The following is a 22745-nucleotide window of genomic DNA, read 5'->3' as shown; positions in this document are numbered from 1 at the left end:
GTACCTGTTCATTGATTCTCCATCCCAAAGCAATCCCAGTATCTTCCTCCGTTTGATCTGTTTCCATCACGGAGGACCCCCCGATTACTGCCACGAATCTCCATGCAGCTGATCGAACCACCGAGGCAGTTAGAGCGCAAGCAATATGCATTGCATGTAAGCTACCCACATTCGACTGCCTATCGGACCTTCAATCTTCACATGATCTGAAAGACGCCTGCCTTATCGACCAACCCTGCACTTGGAATGACGCAGTAGAGCGGCTGAGAGGATGGCGTGAAGTAAGGGAGCGTAACGTCTCACCAGGCGCAAAAACAAGTCCTTTGTCCTGCACACCTTCGTCCCAGCCAGAATCACAGTCAGACATCTCTGGCTAGACCAGTCTCTTCCTTGCAATGTGAGTCCGGTTGCGCGAGGATTTGTTGCCAAGGCTGTCTTCAGTCACCAGGCAGCCGTAGGTAGCAACAGGTATCCATCAGGCATCTTTTCGCACAAGTCGCGCCCAGAAAGCGTGTCGTATTATTCGTCAATCGCTGTCTCGCTTTGTCATGCGTGCAGTGGCTGCAACCGTATCGGAGGGTCTTTTGCTGGCAATCGTGTTTAGGAGAGGCACACGTGACGCCCGGTGACGGGTTAGCGCAATTTTGACGTGCCTTCCTCCTAAGTGCAACCTCACCTTTGCTTGTCCCTCCAAACTCTCGCGCCCGTCGCTCTTTCCCTTCCATGACGGCCATTTCACTACTTAATCGGTGCCGCGCCTGATCTTCTTACTAATTCCACTCTTTACTCTTTTGCTCCTCACAGCAAACCCCCACCGCGCCTTGTTCTCGTCCGCCCATTCCTTGGCGCGTTTTCCGCGAAGCTCTCATCAACACCTGCCTCTCCAAGAGCTGCAGCACCTCGATTCTATCAACCACCCCACAACCTCACGACTCTGCAGCGCATTGCTAGCCAACTAGACACCAGCACACGCGCAACCCGTCGGACACGCTCAAAATGTCCTTCGGCGGTGGTTTCGGGGGCTTTGGCTCCAACAACAACAACCAGTCCACTGGCTTCGGTGGATTTGGCTCAACCAACAACAACACATCGACTGGTATGTACAGACTCTTGCTTGAATTCTTGGATCCCTTTACGCGCGACCGCTTCGATGCGCCCTGCGACATCGCCACGGCCTCCTCGACGAACCGTGTCTAACTTGCCCTCCGCCTCAGGCTTCGGCTCAAACGCGAACACCGGGACGAGCATATTCGGCGGCGGCGCAAACAACACGGGCAGTACAATGTTCGGTGGCGGCAACAACGCCAGCTCGAGCTCGCCTTTCGGCGGCTCAGGTACGTGGACCGGTCGCGCTTCACTATCGCGTCGCTATTTGGATCACTCCGCGTTTTGCGAGGTCGCTATTTGAAGTGCTACAGGATCGCCAACAACGCTACGTGTTCCGTTGCTCCATCGCGATAGCCTCGACCTTCACGCGGATCCATTTTTCACGACCCGGACCAAAGACTAACTATCCCTACAGGAGGCTTCGGCGCTAACACGGCACCCAAAACCACTTTCGGTTCGCAACCCTTCGGCAGTTCGACAACAGGTGGCGGTCTCTTTGGCGGTGGAGGTGCTTCAGGTGGCAGCGCGTTCGGCGGCGGCGGCGGCGGCTTCGGAGCGTCGAACAACACCACCTCAGCTTTCGGCGCCAGCAACACAAACACTGGAGGTGGTCTTTTTGGCCAGGCCAAGCCGGCGACGGGCTTCGGCGCTTCAACAACAACTAGCGGAGGTCTATTCGGAGGCGGCAACACCAGCAGCGGTTTCGGATCTACCAACGCGAACACCACAACGGGCGGTTTTGGTTCCAGCACTACTGGCGGTTTTGGTGCAGGCAACGCCCCACCTCCAAACAACGGTACCGCCAGTACTCCGTTCCAGGCATTCCAGGAGAAGGATGGCACAGGCAACGCGCAGTCGCAGTACCAGACCATCACCTTCCAGCAACCGTACACCAACTACTCCCTCGAGGAGCTACGAGTAGCCGACTACAACCAGGGCAGGCGGTATGGTAACCAAAACGGCCAAGCTGGAGCGTTCGGACAGAGCACTGGTTTCGGCGGATTTGGTAGCAACAACAACACCACCGCTTCTACCGGCGGCTTCGGTGCAGCGGCCAACACTGGCGGCAGCTTGTTCGGCGGCGGCAACACCAACACCGGTACCACATCAGCATTCGGTCAGAGCACCGGTTCTGCGTTTGGAGCAAACAACAACACTGCGAGCGGCGGTCTTTTCGGTCAGAACAAGCCTGCCACTGGTGGACTATTCGGCTCAAACAACAACACCACAACTGGAACCACTGGTGGCCTCTTCGGAGGTGGCGCCCCTGCGACAAACAACACTACAGGTGGGTTTGGGTCTGGAGGCGGCGGTTTCGGTGCATCCACAAACACTGGTGGTGGTCTGTTTGGTCAGAACAAGCCTGCGACTGGCGGCGGTCTCTTCGGAGGCGGTGCCGCGACCAACACCACCTCAACACCTTTCGGAGGTGGTGCCACGAACACTGGTGGCGCGTTTGGTCAATCGAACACCACCGGCGGTGGTCTCTTTGGTCAATCCAACAACCAGGCCTCCTCTACCCCCGCGTTCGGAGCCAACAACACCGCCACAAACACCGGCGGCGGTCTCTTCGGCAACAGCACGGGTGGAGGCTTTGGACAGAACAACCAGGCTCCTGCTCAGAACAACACCTCTGGAGGTCTCTTCGGCGGTGGCGGTGGTGGCTTCGGTCAGAACAACAACAACCAGCAAAAGCCCGGTGGCCTCTTCGGCGGTGCAAGCACTGGCAACACGGGCGGCGGCGGTCTCTTTGGTCAAGCCAACCAGACCCAGCCAGCTTCTGGCGGCTTGTTCGGCGGTTCTACTGCTAACAACAACACCAACAACACTGGAGGTGGTTTGTTCGGGCAGAAGCCTGCTACTGGCGGCAGTTCTCTATTCGGCGGCAACAATGCTAACACCGGATCATCTGGTGGAGGCTTGTTCGGCGGTCTTGGGAACAACAACAACACTCAGCAGAACACAGGAGGTGGTCTCTTTGGTGGTGGTCAGAACAATAACCAACAAAAGCCTGGCGGGTTGTTTGGTGGCTCTACATCGAACCAGAACACTGGAGGCGGTCTCTTTGGTGGCGGAATGGGACAGCAGAACAACCAACAACAGGGTCTTGGTGGCTCACTCTTCTCGAACCAGAATCAGCAACAGGAGCAGCCGAGCCTCAGCAACAGCTTGTTCGGTGCTTCGGGAAGCTCTCTTTTGAACACGTCGATGAACACCAACCCTTACGGCAACGACGCCCTCTTCGCTGGCCTTGCTACCCCAACACAGAGCCCTGGCCCAATCGCCACCCCCTTGTCGAGCAGTCAGAAGAACAAGAAGAACGCCATACTCCCTCAGCACAAGCTCAACCCGGCTGCTTCGACACGTCTTCTTACACCGCAAAACAAGAGGGGCGGTTATGGATTCTCATACTCCACGTACGGCACTCCAGTTGGTGGTGCGAGTCAGAACGGCGGCCAACTTGGAGGCAGCCTGTTTGCGAGCGGCAGTTTGTCTCGATCCCTGGGTAAGAGCCTTTCCACGAGCAACCTCCGGAACAGCTTCACACCCGAGACGAACAGCATACTAGCACCAGGTGCCTTCTCCAACACGGGACGCAACTTCGGTAACGGCAGTCTCAAGCGACTCAACATCAACCGTTCAATCGCCAACCGGGCTCCGCTGTTTGACGAGCCTTCACAGAAGCGCGTCAGCTTTGCTGGTGGTGAGAGCCCGAACGGTGGTGCTAATGGAGAAACTGCGCTGGTCGTCAGGCAAGATGAAGAAGATGCTTCTCCCCGGTCCAACAAGGACACCAACGGCGAACCTTCTCGCCCAGCAATGCAGCAAGTCAATGGAACGGAACTCGCCCGCGTTTCAGAGGAGCACGTACTTATCCCCAAGTCCTCTGCATCCATCAACGTTCAACCGGGCCAGGACCCCAAGCCAGGCGAGTACTGGTCAAGCCCCTCGCTGGATCAGCTAAGGAGGATGAGCAAGCAGGACCTCAAGAGCGTACCCGACTTCATTGTCGGTCGTCACAACATTGGTCAGATCAAGTTCAACCACGGCAAGCCTGTCGATCTGTCTGAAGTCGATCTTGACAGACTGTTCGGTGACATTGTACAGCTCAATGCTCGCAACGCTACCGTGTACGGAGAGAGCTGCACATGCCTGCCAAAGCCACCGCTAGGCAGCGCCCTGAACCAACCTTCCGAGATTGTCCTTGGTAACTCTTGGCCTCGTAACAGGGCTGGCAAGAAGGACGTCAAGCATCTTGAGCGTCTCAAGCGAGTGGCTGGCACTACTTTCATCAAGTACAACCAGTCCACTGGTGAATGGACCTTCTCTGTTCCTCACTTCTCGTCTTACGGTCTGGACTACGACGACTACAGCGAAGACGAAGGCGAAGACGACGATGCGTCAAGCGATCTCAGCGACGTCCCTGACACCCCCGCTGAGCAGCAGCACCGCTCGAGCCAGATGACCAGCACACCCCAGGACGACTCCTTCATGAGCCCACAGTCTCAGTCTAGCCCCGATGACACCTTTGACTTCAAGAAGGGAATGCGCAGCAGCCGCACTAGTGTGCCTGGTGGCTTCGGCGATGAGACCGCGTATGTGGATGATGAAGATATGGAGGACACCCATGGCGAGTCTTTTTTAGGGCAGCGCTCCGTGGGTTCGCTTGATGGGCAGCACGATGCTGACTACTCTGAAGAGAGCGAATCGGAATTGGCACGCGACCAGAGCATGGCGGACTCTGTGTCAGGACCAGTTCGAACCACGGAGCAAGACACCGCTAAGGAAGACCCGTTCAGGAGCACGTTGAAGCCAAAGTCGATCTTGAAGCCTAGCCAGCTCATGAAGCCCGGAGCAGGCACACCCACAAAGGCGCAACCGACATTCGATGACGATTGGGCAAACCAACTCCAGCGCACAATCAGCCCAAAGAAGCAGGATCGATTTGCCCTTCGCGAAAGCCAAGGCAACGTACTACGAGAACACGAAGCGCAGCCTACGAAACTATCGCAGTCCTTTGGTGCGCGACAGATGACTACTGCCATGGATTTAATGGACTCTCTCTTCGGTGAGACCGAGAAGCAACAGTTTCCCAAGCGTGGTGGACATGGTATTGAGGTTTGAATTCCCCTCCCTATTGGCGTTTGTATTCATGGGGCGTAATCTGTGGCGGTTTTCCTACGTGGTTCTCCTTCATAGATTGACGCTAGGACCTTACGTCCGCCCGTGTATGTAGTCACAAATTGATATGGGACAAGATTGCTGAAACTCTTGTCTCTAGTTACCCTATTCCAAGCGACCCAAAACCGCCTCCGATCTCGACGAACTTGCCGATGCCGACAAAGAGTTCCACGGTTGCAGCAAACCCCACTTCAGCGAAACCAACGTCCTGATCTACGGCAACAAGGGTCCCTCGCACCTCGAAGGTGGTGTCTTCGCAACCGCTCAAGACCCACTCGTCGATGCTACAAAGGATATGCGCTTCGTCAAGATGCCTACCTTTACTGATGTAAGTTTGGGTCTATGGCTATTGCTATAATGTCGTTACTGATCATTGCAGTGTGCACCCGAAACTCTGTCGCTTCAGAAACAGTACACGAAGATCTTCACAACCGGAGGCGTACCTTTGGCAAGACTCGTGACTGATCCCGCCCCAGTCGAGTTCTCCAGCATGGCAAAGGCCGTCGCGCTCGACACGCCAGCTGGTGTCCATGAACAACAGGCTTGGCAGCTACTCTCGCTTCTGTTCGACGATGCCGACACGATTCCAGCCGACGTGCCAGAGGAGAACGTTAACACCTACCGGAAAGAGAAGTTGTCTGATTTCTGGAAGCTGCTCGTCTGGGAAGATGCACAGAAGCATGCCCAGCAAGCTGCCTCGCCTGAAGAACGCGCGATCGCCCACCTCAGTTGCAACAACGTTGCCGAAGCTTGCCATACATTGCTGGACGGGCTCGACCTCCGGTTAGCCACGATGGTCGCGCAGATTGGTGGCGATGAAACGATGCGCCAGAGCATGGTAGCTCAGATCGAAGAGTGGCGGCGTCTGGATATGCTTTCCGAGATGGAGGACGCCCACCGTGCCCTCTACGAACTCCTAGCCGGCAACTGCAGCAAGTCCGAAGGCAAAGCGGGATCTGGCAAAGAAAACCGTGCTTCTACCTTTAACGTCTCGAGCCGGTTTGCCCTTGACTGGCGACGGGCCTTTGGTCTTCGTCTGTGGTACGGTACGATGATTGACGAACCTATCGAGATGGCTGTCGCGCAGTTTGCGGACGCCGTTAGAGACGGTAATGAAGACGTCAAACCAGTTCCCTGGTTCATTCAAGACAACGCCGACATGGGCTGGAAAGATCCGGATGCTGAGCACCGAGAGGACCTGCTCTGGGGCATTCTCAAGCTCTATGCGGCAGAGAAGATGAGTCTTCCTGCAAATGTCGAGGACGTTCTCGCTCCCGAGAATGTGTCCGGCAATCCCTTCAACGCCCGTCTTTCATTCCAGCTCTTCCAGCTCTTCAAGTCTAGGCAAGAAGATGATGCTGAGGCTGATGAGCGTAAGGTCGCTATGCCTACCGCTCGCGGTCAAGACGAAGAAGATGACAATTTCCGCCGTTCACTGCAGTCATGGTCCGCACCTGGCGCTGCAGAAGATGTGCAGGCAGCGAATCCACTTGTCGAGTTGGGTGATAAGATCACTCTCACATACGCGGCTTCGCTACATACACCAGAGCACTGGACCACTGCGATCTGGGTATACACACATCTTTCTTCTCCAGCGACGCGGGAGCACTACATTCGCTCGCTCGTCAACCAGTTCTCAAGCTCCTATACCTTGGAGGAAGGCGATGCCACTTATAAGTACCTCACATGCGATCTCCAGGTACCTGCAACATGGCTTCACGCTGCCGCAGCACTACAAGCGAAGTCAGGCGGCGATGCCTTACGCGAGGCGACCCATCTCATCAAGGCCGACGAGCTTGAAGAGGCACATGAAGTGCTCTGTCGAAAGGTCGGTCCTGAAGCTATCGTCTCTCGCGACTACGATGCCCTTCGTGAGCTCATGGGCGGCTTTGTGTCCACGTCGCCACCTGATCGCCCGAAGGAAGCCCTACAAGGCTGGGCCCAAGGTGGTCAGATCTACTTTGACTACATTGAGTTGATCGACCTGACCGGCCAACGCTCCAACTACCGCGTCGACGAGGAGCTCGACAATCGTGTCAAAGAGCTGCTTACCAAGCTACAACGCGCACTGGAGATTGCGGGACGCGACAGGCTAGGTACTTGTGGTCTGGAGGAGCGTGTGGCGCTTATGGAGATTGCTGGTACCGTTGCCAACCTCATTTCAAAGACTCAGGTATGTCATTCCCTTCTCCATTTTCGTGAGGCGTTTGAACTAACAATCATACAGCAATCCAACCGCAACGCCATCCTGAAGCTTCCTCTCACCGAGGACCTATGGCTCAAGCACTCGATCGACCTCAGCACGAGCTACTACCGCAACGTCATGGTTACTACTCGGTAGGACCGATATATACGAAAACTCCGATCGGGAAACTTGCGTGATCTGCTCGAGCATGAACAGTTGACTGGGATTATCAACCCAAAGCTCATGGCGTATTGAGGTTTGGGTTATAACTGAATCGACTTTTCGCGAATGAAGCATGCATGTTGGGGTATTGATTACACTGGGGAGGAAAAGCGACTTCACTTCGATCATGTGTATAATAGGTTTTGAGTGTGGAACATGAGTTTAATGCATTGGTTATGTTATTTCATGGTGTTTTGTTTTGGTGTTGATACTGAGCTTTGTGGTACCTTTCAAAGTGCACCGATCGTACACATGGATTTGGAGCTTGAGCTTTTGTTGTGGGAACGCGTGCCTCAAATTCCGAGACATGAAAATTGCCTCCATAGTTTTCGAAATCAGGGTGTTCAAGTATAAAGGGTTGTGAGGAATGAAACAGGGAGGTAGCAGAAGACGACTTATATACCTCTGCGCTTAGTGATTCTGAATTTGATTGAGCTGGTGTTGCCGATGTAAGCGGCAAGCACATATGCAGGCCGTCCTACCTGTGTAGCTAGCTCGTGCAAGTAAAAAATCCCGCCCACGACCCTAAAGCTTTTTTCCTTACTTCCCATCATTTCCACCTCACATCTCAAAACCGTGAATGGTTTTTTCCATGTTGCGCGCTCTTCCGACTTTCCAAAATCAATGTCCACAAGTTTTATGTGAAGCGTCCATGGTCTGCTCTCGGGTTGTTCTAAAAACGTCATCTATTCAGTTACATTAGAAGACCTGTCTGCTCTCTTTCTTTAATTTAAAAAGTAGCATAACGAGAATACATGTCTGGGCTGCTCTGAGAACTAGTCTGGTCGTCTATATAAGCATCTTCGATGTCGCTGCCTCCTTCACTCCTTTGCCACATTTACGAGGTTCTTCCTTCCAAAAATGTCGAATACTCAGCGATGGGGTCCGCCTTCCTGTGTTTCTAAAATAACGAGAGCTGGGTACCATGAGAAAAACTCCCGCTGCATGTTCACATTTCGCAAAACCGAATGACTGGAGCTGATGTTCCCTTCGTCTGCTTGCCGTCTGAAAAGGACTGTACTGTCGTTCATGTCCGAGTGATGCTACACCATAGCACATAACCAAAAAAAAGATTATACAGACTGTCATGAGAAAAAAGGCACCTCATACAAAAAAACCCCCCCCGAACAGATCTACAGACTACATCAAGACAAAAACTTGCAAAGTAGGTGACCTAACGTTAACGTAGACTCCAGAGTGTTCGGGGTTTTCCTAGGTTGGCGTGGAGGGGGCTACCTGAGGCCGCGAACAGTGCAGCAGGGTTTGAAACTTTAATCGCAAATAGCCATGTGACGAGCTGTTCTAACAATCTAAAACGGCTGTGAATGGTATGATGTAAATATACAGATTTATCAAAATGCTAGATGCTATATACAATGACAGTCTCCGGACTCACGTCCGCGAAACAGAAGCCTGTGCCTGTGTTGCAGATGGAGCGGTGCCATCTCTCGGCGGCCCTTGAGCACGCCCACCACGTGCGCCACCTCGACCGACGCGACCGATTTTACCACGGCCGCCTCTAGCCGCATTATCGCGACCAGGTGCGCGACCACCAGCATCCTGGTTCGGACCCGCCTTTGGTGGCGCATTATCCTTCGCAGCTGGCCCAGCACTACCATCACCCTTTCCTTTCCCCCGATCAGCATCCTCGACACCGTCCTTCTTGTCCTTATCCTGACTCTTCGCCTTGCCACCTCGACCACCGCGACCTTTGCCCCGTCCGCGGCCAGCAGCACCCTTTGAAAGTTTATCGACGAGTTTCTTGGTTTGTTCCTCTTCTTCAATAACACGTCTGCTCTCTTGGTCCCACCATTGTTGGAATTCTTGCTCTTGTTGAATTTCTTGAAGACTGCGCTTGGCTGCTGCGTCGCGGATTGATGTCTTTTCTGCTTCTTGCAGGGAGAGGATTTCCATCATGCTGAGGTGTTGGCTGGGTGAGGTTGAGGAGTGTTGTGGGAGGGGGATGTGGCGGACTGATCGAGGGGTTGGAATGGGGTCGGTTGAGACGGACATGCCTCTTTCAGAAGCAGCGGGACGGGGTTGGGAGGGCGACCCAGCACCGTTTGCATCCTGGCTCTGCGAAGCGGCTCGCTTGTCCTTTTGCTTTGATCCAGCGCCCTTCTTTGCAACTGTCTGTCGCATGGTAAGCTGAGGGGTGCTTGATGCGCGAGAAGGCTGAGGCGATGGCTTCGAAGGCGGCGGCGACGGCGCCACTGGGGCCACGACAGGACTGTTACTCAGTTTCCGATGTGCAGCTGCTGTCCAAGGGGACACAGCTGGTGGAACTGGCTCTGGCTTCGCGATAGGTGTGCCGAGTTGCTGGGCTTGAAGAAGACGTTTGCGCTCCTGCAGAGGTAGGAGTCAGTATATGTCTCATATGCACTTTGTACAATCAGAACTTACCTTCTGTGACAACTTGGCACTGGCAGCCTTCGCGACTCGCTCGCTTTCGCCTCGTGAAAGACCGAGCGACAAGTTCGATGGTGTAGCCGAGGAGTCTTGAGCCATGATGTCCTTGAGATCTAGCTTAGGACCTGCAAGCGGTGTGGTACCCCATGGCTGGCCAGGTAGTCTGGTCTCCTTGACAGCTGGCGGAGGAAGAGGACTGACAGACTTCAGTGGTATGTCTCCTCTTTTGTCAAACGTATGTGGTGATGGTCGTGGAAACGTGCCCCAGGGTGTTTCAGGAGATCCGGCTGGTGTTTCCACCGCCTTCTCCTCCCCAATCTGCTCTGTGAACCGCGGAGGCTTGATCTTCTTTGGCACATCGTCATCGTCTTCCCCATCTGACATCTCAAACATGAGATCCTGAGTGGAAGCTTGACCCTTCAGTGCTGGCGAAAGCACTGGACTCTTAGCTTCTTTCGATACTCTTCTTCGGTTGCGCTGGCGAAGCGGGGAAGCTGCCACTTCTTCCAGACTCTGAGCTCTGAAGGAGGACGAGAGATTGTCACCATCCGCGTACTTATTCGACAATACTATCGCATCGACCTTGGCGCGCTTGCCTCGCTCTATCCTTTCGGCAAGCTCGGGATAACGGTCAAAGAGAAGAGCCTCAGCTCGTCCACTTCTTGCAAAGGGTAGGTAAGCGAGCTGGTTTTCATGGGCAACCTGGTTAAGCTCCAACAGCAAGTCCTCGTCCAATTCGTCGAGTGAGCCATTCTGCATGACTGCTTCCAAACTCAAGCACACATACTCAAGGGCTGCGTCCTTGAACTCGGCAACTGAGCTAGGTGCAACTGCTGACAAGAGAGAGCAGACGTTTCGAGCATTGACTGGCATCCAATTAGCGAGTGTACAAGAAGACCCAACGTGGATACATACCATAGCGACCTATCAGTCTTTGACAAATCTGTGACAGACGGTCCAACATCAATTCATTGGCCACAGACATGACGTCCATAACATGATCCAGCAGCTCGTCGAGCGCTAACAAGTCATTCAGATCCTCACTCGTGACATCCTCAAAAATCTCCTCGCCAGCGTCGGTGTAGAGGTGACGAACGATGAGCTCAAAGAGACGCGTCTCAACATGCGTCAAATCGATGTGGATGAGTGAAGACTCTTCCGTCCGCCTTCCCGCGAGCCACTGACCACCAGCACGTCCTCTGAACAAGCCTTCGAAGAAAGGACAACGTTGGCAAATCACATCGGAATGCAGTAGCATCTCGCCATCAGCAAGATCAACGATGACGTCACCGCTCTCGAAGAAGGACTGCTCCTTGATGGCGAGCTCCATATCCATATGCAACGATCTCCGTGGTTTAACCATTTGACGGACAGCAGGCTCGAGCTGTCGCATTTCGAGACGAGAAGCGACCTTCATCAGTTCTGTTCGTACCGAGCGATACCTGTGCGCCAAGGAAGGATAGTGCCGAGTAACGTTCCAGAAGTCTACCACGGAGTCGGTGTAAGCGTAGAGGACCAGATTGAAGATGGTGAGAAAATCGAGACCCTGGAAGAGTACCAGGACTCTGCCACCCTCTGCGCGGACAGTAAGTAGATCAGGCACCACGTGTTCGGCGCCCCTGACACGAAAGTCGAGCAGAGCATCCCGCAGTATACGGCTGCGCCCGGTCAAGATGAACTCGTGAATAGGTATCCGGACATCGGACAGGGTCGATCCGACTTCCATATTGTATGTCCGATCTTGTGTCATCGACGAGCCTCGCAAAATGTCAGTCATCTCCGCTTCCAGGTCCTTTGACTTCAAGACGCGCTTGCGGAGACCTTGCGCTTCTGAAGCTCGAGTCCAGAATCTTGGTGTCGGCTCTTCATCGTCTGACGTCTCCTCATAGTTTGTCAACTCATGGAAAGAGAGCAAAGGTGCAAGGTCGTCCCAAAGCCCGGCCTCATCCACACCTATCTGGTTTCTGGTGACGTCGCAATCCTTGCGAATCGCGGCATACGCACCAAATGCGGAGGCACGAACAGCAATAACCCGGGTCAAGCCCGAGACACGTTGGAACTTGTAGTCCTTTGGCTTGGATTCTACAGCGGCGGTGATGCTTGCGTTCTTAATCGTCGCGCGTTTTGTACGTCTCCAGACGCTACCGACTTCAGTAGTCAGAATGATGGAACCATCCTGATCGACATCGACATCTCTTGCTGCCATATGGCTCTTCTTCGACGACCAGATGCGGAACGGTGCAGAAAGTGCTCCTCTGATTTGTTTCGGATTGGTGGTCGATGTCCCAGCGTCCTGGGCACCCTCTGAACGTCGACTGACTGCAACTGTGAAGACCTCACCAGAAGTAGATAGCGCACAAATGGTGTCACCACCCGATGTGATCTTGCTGATCCTGTTCGGTGCGGTATCATACTTTGTAGTCAGCCAGCTCTCCTTGAGGAAGTTACTAGTGAACCCGTCCAATGGGAAGCTGAGTTTCGCATAACCGTAATTGGCAAATACCCAGACTTCGCGACTCTCCAACAAACACACTGTAGCCCCGTCGATAGCCGAAACTGAGTGGATTGGGCTGGAGAACAGTGCTGCCGCAATTTTCCTGGGCACGACCTGCATCTCAAGCGACCGTGCGTCCGAATCGACAATACCGAGTTGGCCCTCATTCTTTCCAAAAGTGTACAGCGAAGTCGCAGTATGGACAACTGAATGTATCCGAGATGCAGAGATACCGGTAACAACATCTCGCTTCAAAGGTCCAAAGATCTGGCGGGGAATAGTCGATATCGGGTCGTCATCTTTTACGGCGGGCTTCGGCAGCGCGTACCCTAATTGTCCGTACGCATTGTTACCCCAGGAGTAAATCTCGCCTTCTTCAGTAATGGCCAAAGTGTGGTTCTGCCCCAACGCGACAGCAGCCACCTTCTTTTGACCTAGTCCGCCGCTTTCAATGCAGGTAAATTGATATCTCGTCGTTTCATTGCCCGTGCCTAAGCGACCACCTGGACCGTGGCCACACATGTACAGATTGGAAACTGGGTCAGTGGTCAAGACGGCGGTGTGGAGTTTCGACATTCGTACGTCTTGAATGACTATTGGAGTATTCCGGATATGAGTAGGAAGATCTACGGTACTGCGCGCTTGGAGGAGCCCAGAATCCTGCATTGGCGCGCCTGTCGCAGTCCAATACTGATTTTGGCGCTCGCGATGCTCCCTATAGAAACGCTGAAGGAGGTGATCTGGTCTGCGCAGAGTGATGCGCTCCGGATACTGACGGTCATCTTCATCACCAAAACCAAGCGTGACGTTCTTGTTGCTGCCGAAGGTGTACACCTCGTCTCCCTCGAGGAGTACGGGCGGTGTGATCAACTTCTTGCGCATCTCGTCATCCACATCGCCACTGTCACCGTGAGCCATGTCATCGTCATCGTCAGAGTCGAAAGCAGGCGCTTCTTCTGGTCGCAGAGTGCGATCCTTGATAGTCATGGAGAATAAATCCAAAGGACCATATCCTTCCTTGTCTTTGATCTTGACCAGGCCCCGCGCGTGCTGGTTGAACCCGCTGGATCCTTGGCCGAGGATGTCCTGCGCATCGCGATTCAGAATGAGACGCGCGATAGCGATGTTGCCAAAGTAAAAGGCCCTATGGAGCGCAGTCCAGCCGTTCTCTGCATCTTGTATGTATACGTCGGTCCAGGGATGTTCTAGCAGTGCTTGCGCGAACTCTACTGCGCTGTCCGCGGTGGACGAGGCTGAATGGTGCAGGATAGTCATTCCTGCAGCATCGCGACTGTTGATGTCAAATCGACTGAGATTCGCAGCCGCGCCCATGCCCATCTTGCGGCCCTTGGCACTCGTTATTGGTGACGCATTGTAGCTACCCGGACTCCCGTTCACTGCAGTGGCAAACCCTCCGCCCTGCCAGCCAGTGAAGCTTTTCTGTGTTGCGGATCGGTGCGTATGCGTGGGGGTTGCGAGGACATGTCGAAAGTTGTCGACATCATCTTCGAGGTAGTATTTCCAGAGATAGCCGCTCATGTGCCGGTATGAGGAAGGAGTGATCCGAAGCTTTTACGAGTAGCACCTGGCCTCAACCTCAGGGGGTCAAAGCGTGTTTAAAGGTGCTGGCTGTAAAGCTGAGGACGACTCCGGATAGGGGGACCGAACGCGACGGGTCGGCGGGGTGTGTGGCAGATGTAGTCGTTGGTGGAGGTAAGACGTGTACGTGTTTCGGTATACGGGTGGGAATGCGCGGGGGACGAGGAAGGAGCAAGGTGGCAAGTCGTCCGAAAGCGATTGCTGGTGGTTAAATTGAGCCTGCAAGAGGTGCGAAGTGGCAAAAGTCGACGATGGATTGCGACAAGCTTGCTGGGCAACGTGTGCGTTTGTGTTGGTTGTGGAAGGCGCAAGTGGCGGGGCGCGAAATGGGAGTGGGTTGAGGTGCTAGGTATCTATGACGAAACTACCGAGGCGATTGATTGTAGGGCAGTCGCTGAGTCGCGAGAGTGAGATGAGTCAGAATGAGACTGCTATACTTCCTCAAGCATCCGGCAGGCGCGATGAAGGGGTTAATTATATGCGGCAGTCGCGAATACCTTTCGGAGGTGCACTGCGGGCGCGTTGTGGGATGGCCATCTCGAAGCCATGGGGTTCCAGCCAATGGCGTGCGCCCTCCTCTCCACAAGCTGTGCTCGGAGGTCGACATTGCTTGCAACGTAAGCTCCTAGAGTGACTACAGTGGTTTGTGACTATGGCATCCAAGTCATGAGATGTCCGACCTCGGCTATGACATGTCGATGAGGACGCAGAGCTGTGGAGTGGTTCAGCGTAGCGCGCGATGAAGGCGCGAGCACGACTATACTATATACCATGCACGGTTACTCCACACTGACTGGCGGTCAACCTGCCCTATATGACAGACTTCAAATTGGCGCTTGTAGTCACCGGAAGGGTCTCTTGGACTTTGGATGTGCTTCAAGGGCGAGACTTGATTGTAAAAGAAACGTGAACCGCTGCAGGGCGGGAGCTAGCCTCTGGAAGCTACTTGGACCTAGCGATGAGTTCACGACAAGGGAGCTACGAAGAAGGTCCGAAGACACGGCGTCAATCACATCATCGAGCATGAGGTGATAGCACGTCTTGATAGCCACGCGTTCATGGGTGCCTTCGAAAGACGCGCCAAGGCCAGGCCGTAGATATCAAAAGCAAGTGATGATGCTTTGCAGTGCATATGCAGCTGAACAGCCACAGGAGGTGCTCTTGCATGCATCGACACGTCTGTTCAACATGGGTCATAGGCAGCGAAGATACGAGTCTGCGCAGATGGACGTTCTGCGCAGACATTGACATGCAAGCTAAACCTTGTGTGTCATAGATGAAGTGCCTGTTCCTGGCTCGCCGGCCATGACATGATGAAATCGGCACAGCGCGTCTCACCGGCAACGCGGTAGCACAGACGATAAAGCAGATCTTGTATGACCGGTCAGAGGCCAGAGGCTGTGAAAAGGCAAGGGAGGCGTCGAACGGTGGTGCATAGCCGGGCTCGCTAACCAATGAGGCAGTCTGTGCCAGGATAGCCGTCCACGTCGACTGGAGGAGGAGGGTGAATGCGCATGCGCAGGCCACGATGATGGTGGTGGATGATGGCGTGGCCGCGGTCTCGATGTCAGAGGAGTGGTCCCAGCTCCCTGAGCCCGCCGAAGCTTCCACAACGAGTCACGCCAGTCACGGCTTGGACACTGCACACCTCCATCTTCCCCGGATTTGGCCCAAGTCAGATAGATTCCCTCATTGAGCACCTGCTGCTAGCTCCCTGCAGCTCCCGATAGCTTTATCTTGCCCGCCCGACTACTGCGCGGCTGCTGCGTCGTTTATCTCGTGCGCGAGCTTAGCTATCTTCCGCCCTCGTCATTCCACCACGGCCGCGTGACTGACTCCCGGCGCATGCGTCCCAACCCTCTCTGACTCTTCATACGCCATCCGCCATCCGCCTGCCCTGCCTGATTGCCTGCCTCTGTCCAGGACTCCGCCGTAGCAGTTGTCGTCCCAACAGCTGCAGCCACCCTCACTGCGCCCTTCTACCTCCCAGCCGGGTACTCAGCTTAACTCCGCTCATTGCCCCAGGCACGCATTCAACACAGCGCCAGCACCCTGCATATCATGGCTGCTGCCTGAGCCCTACCCGCCTGTTGAACTATCCCCCGCGTGCCCAAGTCTTCTGAGAGACATATCTGACGGCTCCTACGCGAACCTGACCCTGGCTGCACTCGTGATGGCTACGCGCATTCACCCTCGCCTGTTTCCGCCGCAACCATAACCGTCCTACTTCACTCGCCCGAGTCCCTCGCTGCCAGTCACGACACGCTCTCTTCCCGTCCGTACCTGCAGGAGGCCGCCGCCATGCACCCATACTCGCGCCCCTCGCCGCGGACAGCCTCGCCTGCCAGCAACCTCCAGACCAACCCCACACGTACCAACAACCAGCGGCATAACAGCCAGGACATGACGGCATACTCTACCACGCCGCCCTACAGCGACCGCGGTGCTGAAGAGTCGGAAGGCGAGATGATGTCGAGGGGAGAGCCCGCCTCCGAGTCGAGGGGGCAATACCACAAGGTCAACCAAGTCATCCAGGTACTTATCTTCTCCTCCCATCCGTGGCTGGACGCATACTCACTCCAACAGAACTTCTTCACGAAATCAGCCCTCGCCATCGTATCTTCTCGCGTAACACTACCTCCAGCATACAACAAGGATGGCAAGATGAAGCACAACAAATGGGTATGTGCTGCCTGTCCCGCAACTCCACGTTCCTCACTGACATGTCATAGTTCAATGTCGTCCTCCCCGATAGCGATGTGCTCCAACGCCAACTCACCGAATGGAAACTCATGGACGCCGTGAACGGCCAGCATCCCTCGCTATGCATCGACATCTACCTGGACATACAAGGCCTCGGCCACAACCAGTCGCTCGTCATACACGATGATGATGGAAAGAAGTGGGACGTCGCTGCGGCCCTCAACTCTGCAGATGCGACATCGCGATCGTCAGGCCGCACGGGCAAATCCACACAGGTTGTGCTCGAGCGTTGGAGGGTACACGTCGGAGACAAGAGCTTGGTGCAGCCTTCAGAGCTGAGCGAACCACTTCCCAACGTCTACAAGAAGGCCGTCGTCACTTTCCGATCGCTGTTCGCTTACCTGCGCTTCATGCCTGCGTTCAGATACAACAAGGTGCTCGCCAAGCAACCCGCAAACTCACCCTCACTGAAGCTCAACTACCGCGTTTCGAATGGGGATTTTAAGAGCCCCAACTCCGACACCCTGAATCTGCCGCTCTACCCAACCGACCCAAACGAAAGGATTACAGACATAAACGACATCGAGCCCACCAACTCGCCTGTAGGCCCTCTGAGTGTGACAGTCGAGTACCGCACCAACTGCGAGTTCAGCGTAGAAGACTCAGAGTCTCTTCTGAGTTCGCAGTTCCAGGGCCTGGACGACACTTATTTCGAGCAAAAGACACGCCAACTACCTGGATCACTTCCTGTAAATAAGATGAATGCGCAAGAAAGCCCCGATATTGGACAAGCCTACGGCAGCCTTTCAACGTTCCACCAAGTTGGTCCGCCAACAGGAACAAGCCCCATCTCAGCTCTTCGCGCTGCACGGGATATGCCGTCATCTTCACCCATGGAGTCACCACCACAGAAGCTGCCACCCAACCATCGCACCGCTCAAGGCTCCAAGTCATCCTTACGCTCTGTGGATACGCCGTCATACCAGCGACGAACCTCAGTCTCTTTCCAGCCCTTCAAGGCTGGCTCACTCTCATCCTCGCCAGCCCTCGGTGTGCCCCCATCTCCTACCAGCTCAGTGGGAAGGCCCGGCAGCTCCCTTGGTCGAACCGCTACCCCCAACCCACTCACTCAACCGCGTAACCGAACGTCACTGACTGCCCTCCCTCAAACGGCGCTTCGGACACCTTCATTACCCAACGACAATGTCATCACTTCTTCTGCATCAAGTTCGCCAAAGCCTGCGCCCATCAGTCGCTACAGCAGTAGCTTCGGTCATAGGAGGAGCAAATTTTCCACAGGGGGCGGCAGCAAGACAGAGGATGATAACCTCAGTAGTGGGAAGGGGAGTCTTTCCTCGTCAGCGCAACGCGGGTCTGACACAATGAATGAGGGCACAGGCGGCAGCTCAGGCGAAGTGAAGACGGACGATGAGAACATTTCCGACTTCCTGAAGCTTCTTGAATCGAAGAAGGATTTGAAGAGCTTCACACGGAGCGACCAATCCGCAAAGGCAGCCACCATGCACAAGACTACTGCTCAGCTGTCCAAGTATCAGCGGATGCGCGAGTCACATACAGGCCTTGCTGAATCGGTTTCTTCTTCCACCATGCTTCATCGCACACCATCATCCTCCAGCCGCCATCTATCTAGTGTCCCCGCGATGATTGCTGGCACGTCAGTATCGACAGCGTCTTCACCTGGCAAGCCAATCTCACCCCATACTCCGCATACACCAGCCATCCCGTCTCGTCTCAGCGCAAATAGCATTGCTGAATACGACCAACCTACACGCAGTCGAAGCCGCCCTGGCCGAAGGACGCGCGAGCACGATGTAGTCAACGTCGAAGAGCAAAGCGAGAGCGAGGATCAAAACATGAACGCCATTGCCATTCCAACTTCACCGCGACCGTGGCACTACACTCGCCGATCGAGTTCCGTCTCCCAGCAGAATAGAACACTACCTGACGACGAGCCCGACGTGTTCGGCGTCCGATCGGCCAGTCTACCATCGGAGGAGGTTGATCGCGCTAACGATCTGCATCGTCTGACCAGCGCAGGTCTTACGTCTAGTGGACTATTCGCGCAAACGGAGCTACTAGCTAGTGGCAATCGCGATAGCCAGACTGCTGATAACGATTCTCGCGACGACTTGCCCCGGCCGTCGTCCACTTCCAACATGGCCAAACGCGGCACCCAGGCTGGTGCACGTGGTCGTGGTGGATTCTTCTCGCATAGCTCTTCTACCAGCCTCAGCACCGGCGGTACGAGCTCGACTGAGCGTCAAAGTCGCTACAACTTTAACAGCCGCGCTGCAACCAACGTCGACGACGACGAACCTCTGCTCTTCCAGATGAGCGAGATTGGTGCTGGGGGCTCCCGACGCAGTCTCGAGGAAGCACGAGGTGGCACCAGTACAGGCAGCGGCGGAAAGCGTGGATCGTACTTCCGCTGAGCATTTTACTTTCAAAACAAACACGTCAAGCTTTTGCACTTCTCGATCTCTATTGACATCCTTTCCGATGGCGTTTCCGGGGCATGGAGTCTGGAATATCTTTCTATCATCCCTTTAGCGTTTTACATACGTTGTTGCGCATTTCCAAATTTTCGTTCTTTTCTCACTTATCAGATTGAGTACCATGGCGGAATGGATGGACCCGGCGTTAAACAAATGGGTGTTTGTTTTCTTTTTGCAAACGGCCGGGAAGGACATCTAACTCTCATGTAAGGAGTGGATCTTTATCTATGATTGTCATCAGTGTTTGATGCTCGGCGGGCGCGGAGTTTCTGGGATGGGAACGGATAGGCATGGATGGTATGGGTATGGATACGGGTTATCAGGGTAGCGCAGACGTCTTGATTGGATCGTCTGCAGTATGAATGAATATGTTATCACTCCGCTCATTTTGTACTCGACTCTAAGTTCCCGGGCGATGCAGTGACAATGCGATCAAGCAGAGGTACTCTCTACTTCACCTTCTTCCCCTCCAACAAATCATCCAACCCCTTCAGTCCCCCCTCAAACCCATCAAGATCATACTCCTTGGGATACCTCACAAGCACATCCTTCAACTCCTGCACATGCTCCTTCTGCTCCGCCGTCAACTCCTCCCAAACCCCCTCAAACGCATTCCGGATACTAGGTTTCTTCTCCTTCTCCGCCTGTTCAAATGCACTTAGCACCTCTTTCCTCGTCGCACTCCTCAACTCCTTTTCTTGGCCATCGTCCCAGAGTTCGCGTCCTTCAAGCCACTTCCTAAGTCGGGTAATGGGGTTATCGCGGCGCTTCCAGTCCTCGACTTCGACGCGTTGGCGGTATGCGAAAGAGTCGTCGGAGGTGCTGTGGTGGCCTACGCGGTATGCCATCATTTCTATCAAGACGGGGCGCCCGCCGTCGTGGAGAGCGAGGCGTCGGGCTTCGGCTGTGGCGCGCCGGACGGCGAAGATGTCGTTGCCGTCTACGCGGAGACTGGCGATGCCGTAGCCTGCGCCGCGGGAGGCGATGCCGTCGCCTCGGTATTGGTCTGATGTTGGGGTGGAGATGGCGTATCCGTTGTTGCGGCAGATGAAGATGCAAGGCACTTGTCTGGTCGCAGCGATGTTGAGGGCAGCGTGGAAGTCGCCTTCGCTGGCGGCACCCTCGCCGAAATAACATACCGCGACACGTGGCTCTGTCTCGGGGTTCTGCACATTCTGCATCTTGAGGGCGTAGGCAGCGCCTGCTGCGTGGGGGATTTGCGTTGCGAGGGTTGAACTGATAGTGTGGATGTTGAGCTCCTTGCTGCCGTAGTGGACAGGCATGTTGCGGCCTAGACCGTTGTCTTTTGCGTTGGCGAAGAGCTGGTTCATGAAGGAGGAGAGGGTGAAGCCGCGTTGGAGGTAGACGCCGGATTCGCGGTATTGGCAGAAGATTACGTCGGCGGGGGAGAGGGCGCTGGCGGAACCGATGGCTATGCCTTCTTCGCCGGCGGAGACCTTGTTCTGTCAGCATGAAGTTGAGAGGTGTTTGGTATTTGACGTACCATGTAGAATGATAGTCTTCCTTGCCGTTGCGCTTCAAACATCAATAGATCCATTATGCTCACTGTAGTCTGTCAATGGAATGTCCACACGCAGCAACGGCCTCACTGACGCTTGACCATGTTCTTGTATAACGACAGAGCTTCCTCATCTGAAGTCTCCACGCCAATCTCCTTGTCTATGATCTCTCCATACTGGTTCATGACACGGTACGTGGATATCGCTGGGGCCTGGGCTGGTTGCATGAACTCCATAGTATTCGTGAACTCGCTGTTCAGCGCACCAGGAAACAACACCCTGGGCACAATGTCAGTCTCCCATCCCAACGCAGTCCATACACAAAAACTCACCTCTCAGCCGTAGGCGTCGAAGCAACACCCCGACATGACTGCAACGGCGTGCCGACAACCTTCCTCGACCCATGAAGCCCTCCCTGCAGGCCCGAAAGCCTCTGTAACCGTAATATCCGCGAAGTGTACCGGAATGACATAATTGGTAATTCTACATCCTCAAAACTAAAGCGCGGGCGGGGGACAGCGGTATATCAATAATTCTGGGGAAGCATGCGCCTGGGGTAGGCGGCAAGCGTCGGCGTAGTCGACGTCAACCGCGGTCAAACAATGGCGGGCGGGCGCTAGCAAACTTCCGGTTGGTACGGCTGGCTGGGCTAGATGCGCGTGTCATGGCGCATGAATTCGAGAAAGTCGCCCGCCAAGCCTTGTCGAACAACAACCTACGACCAGCGCAAACATGCAGGCGAGCCGACAGAGGATAGGACGGCAATTGCTGGGCGGGAGGAAGAGCAGGGTGGCTAGGGAGCCGTACAGATGTTTCTCGTGCTCCCTTCGACAAGCGCAGCAAGCGACGCCGCCACCAAAGTCGCCGCAGAATGGCGGCAGCGGCCAGCAAACGACGCATTTTGGGTTCGAGACGATATCTGAAGCGTTGAAGGAGCAGAGGGGTACGTCAATTGCATCCCATCTCCCCTTACATGCCCGTTACTGACAGTAAATCCCAACAGTCGGCGCAGTATTCTCCTCGGTAGCCTCCTCCTACGACTCCATGAACGACTTCATGTCCCTCGGCATCCACCGCCTCTGGAAAGACCACTTCGTGCGAAACCTAAACCCAGGCCTGAATCCCCTCACCTCCCCCACCACCCAACAAGGCATGTCCATCCTCGACATCGCAGGCGGCACCGGCGACATCGCCTTCCGCATGCTCGACCACGCCTCTACCATAAACCACGACCCCCACACCCGCGTCGTCGTCGCAGACATAAACCCCGATATGCTAGCTGAAGGTCGGAAGCGATCCTTACAGACACCGTATGCGCGGTCTCCACGATTGGATTTCGTGGAAGCGAATGCGGAGAAATTGGATATGATCCCGGATGCAAGCGTAGACCTCTACACCGTCGCCTTTGGCATACGCAACTTCACACACAAAGAGATCGCACTGAAAGAAGCTTTCCGTGTTTTGAAGCCCGGCGGCGTATTCGCGTGTCTCGAATTCAGCAAAGTCAACAACCCCGTCTTTGATGCCGTGTACCAGCGCTGGAGTTTCGGTGCTATACCTCTGATAGGACAGGTGGTTGCCGGGGACAGGGAGAGCTATCAGTATCTCGTGGAGAGTATAGCGAGGTTCCCGAGTCAGGAGGAGTTCAGCAATATGATCAGGGAGGCCGGGTTTTTGGTTCCCGGCAAGGGGTGGGAGGATCTGACTATGGGAATTGCGGCTATCCATAAGGGAGTTAAGCCGAAGGTTTAGGAGGGCGGAGATTAGGGATGGGGTAGTGTAGTGTTATGTCTGTATGAATACACGAG

General features: G+C 54.8%; 5 protein-coding genes across 5 annotated transcripts; 3 read left to right on the top strand and 2 right to left on the bottom strand.

The window, feature by feature from the left end:
* Positions 1–996: 996 nt before the first annotated feature.
* J4E86_006037 (uncharacterized protein) lies at positions 997–7630 on the top strand (the record flags this gene model as incomplete). The annotated part of the gene is made up of 6 exons (XM_051446568.1): positions 997–1096; positions 1215–1334; positions 1523–5226; positions 5390–5617; positions 5669–7462; positions 7517–7630. 6 exons carry the CDS (start codon positions 997–999, stop codon positions 7628–7630), a joined length of 6060 nt encoding a protein of 2019 aa, XP_051302143.1.
* A 1458-nt stretch (positions 7631–9088) lies between these two features.
* On the bottom strand, positions 9089–14138 carry J4E86_006036 (uncharacterized protein; the record flags this gene model as incomplete). Its single annotated transcript, XM_051446567.1, has 3 exons — positions 9089–10042; positions 10100–10971; positions 11021–14138. The coding sequence occupies 3 exons, from the start codon at positions 14136–14138 to the stop codon at positions 9089–9091; spliced, it is 4944 nt and encodes a 1647-aa protein (XP_051302142.1).
* Positions 14139–16499: 2361 nt separating this feature from the next.
* ATG13 (autophagy protein 13) lies at positions 16500–19354 on the top strand (the record flags this gene model as incomplete). Its single annotated transcript, XM_051446566.1, has 3 exons — positions 16500–16733; positions 16785–16880; positions 16931–19354. 3 exons carry the CDS (start codon positions 16500–16502, stop codon positions 19352–19354), a joined length of 2754 nt encoding a protein of 917 aa, XP_051302141.1.
* Positions 19355–19866: 512 nt separating this feature from the next.
* J4E86_006034 (uncharacterized protein) lies at positions 19867–21173 on the bottom strand (the record flags this gene model as incomplete). Its single annotated transcript, XM_051446565.1, has 3 exons — positions 19867–20874; positions 20922–20983; positions 21032–21173. 3 exons carry the CDS (start codon positions 21171–21173, stop codon positions 19867–19869), a joined length of 1212 nt encoding a protein of 403 aa, XP_051302140.1.
* A 496-nt stretch (positions 21174–21669) lies between these two features.
* On the top strand, positions 21670–22689 carry J4E86_006033 (uncharacterized protein; the record flags this gene model as incomplete). Its single annotated transcript, XM_051446564.1, has 2 exons — positions 21670–21880; positions 21941–22689. 2 exons carry the CDS (start codon positions 21670–21672, stop codon positions 22687–22689), a joined length of 960 nt encoding a protein of 319 aa, XP_051302139.1.
* Between the last annotated feature and the right edge of the window lie 56 nt (positions 22690–22745).

Source organism: Alternaria arbusti (genome assembly GCF_024043155.1).
Source record: "Alternaria arbusti strain BMP 1465 chromosome Unknown scaffold_7, whole genome shotgun sequence".
Classification (NCBI taxonomy): Eukaryota; Fungi; Ascomycota; class Dothideomycetes; order Pleosporales; family Pleosporaceae; genus Alternaria; species Alternaria arbusti.
The sequence above is the reverse complement of the archived record's forward strand: the minus strand, read 5'-3'. Positions and strand labels throughout refer to the sequence as shown.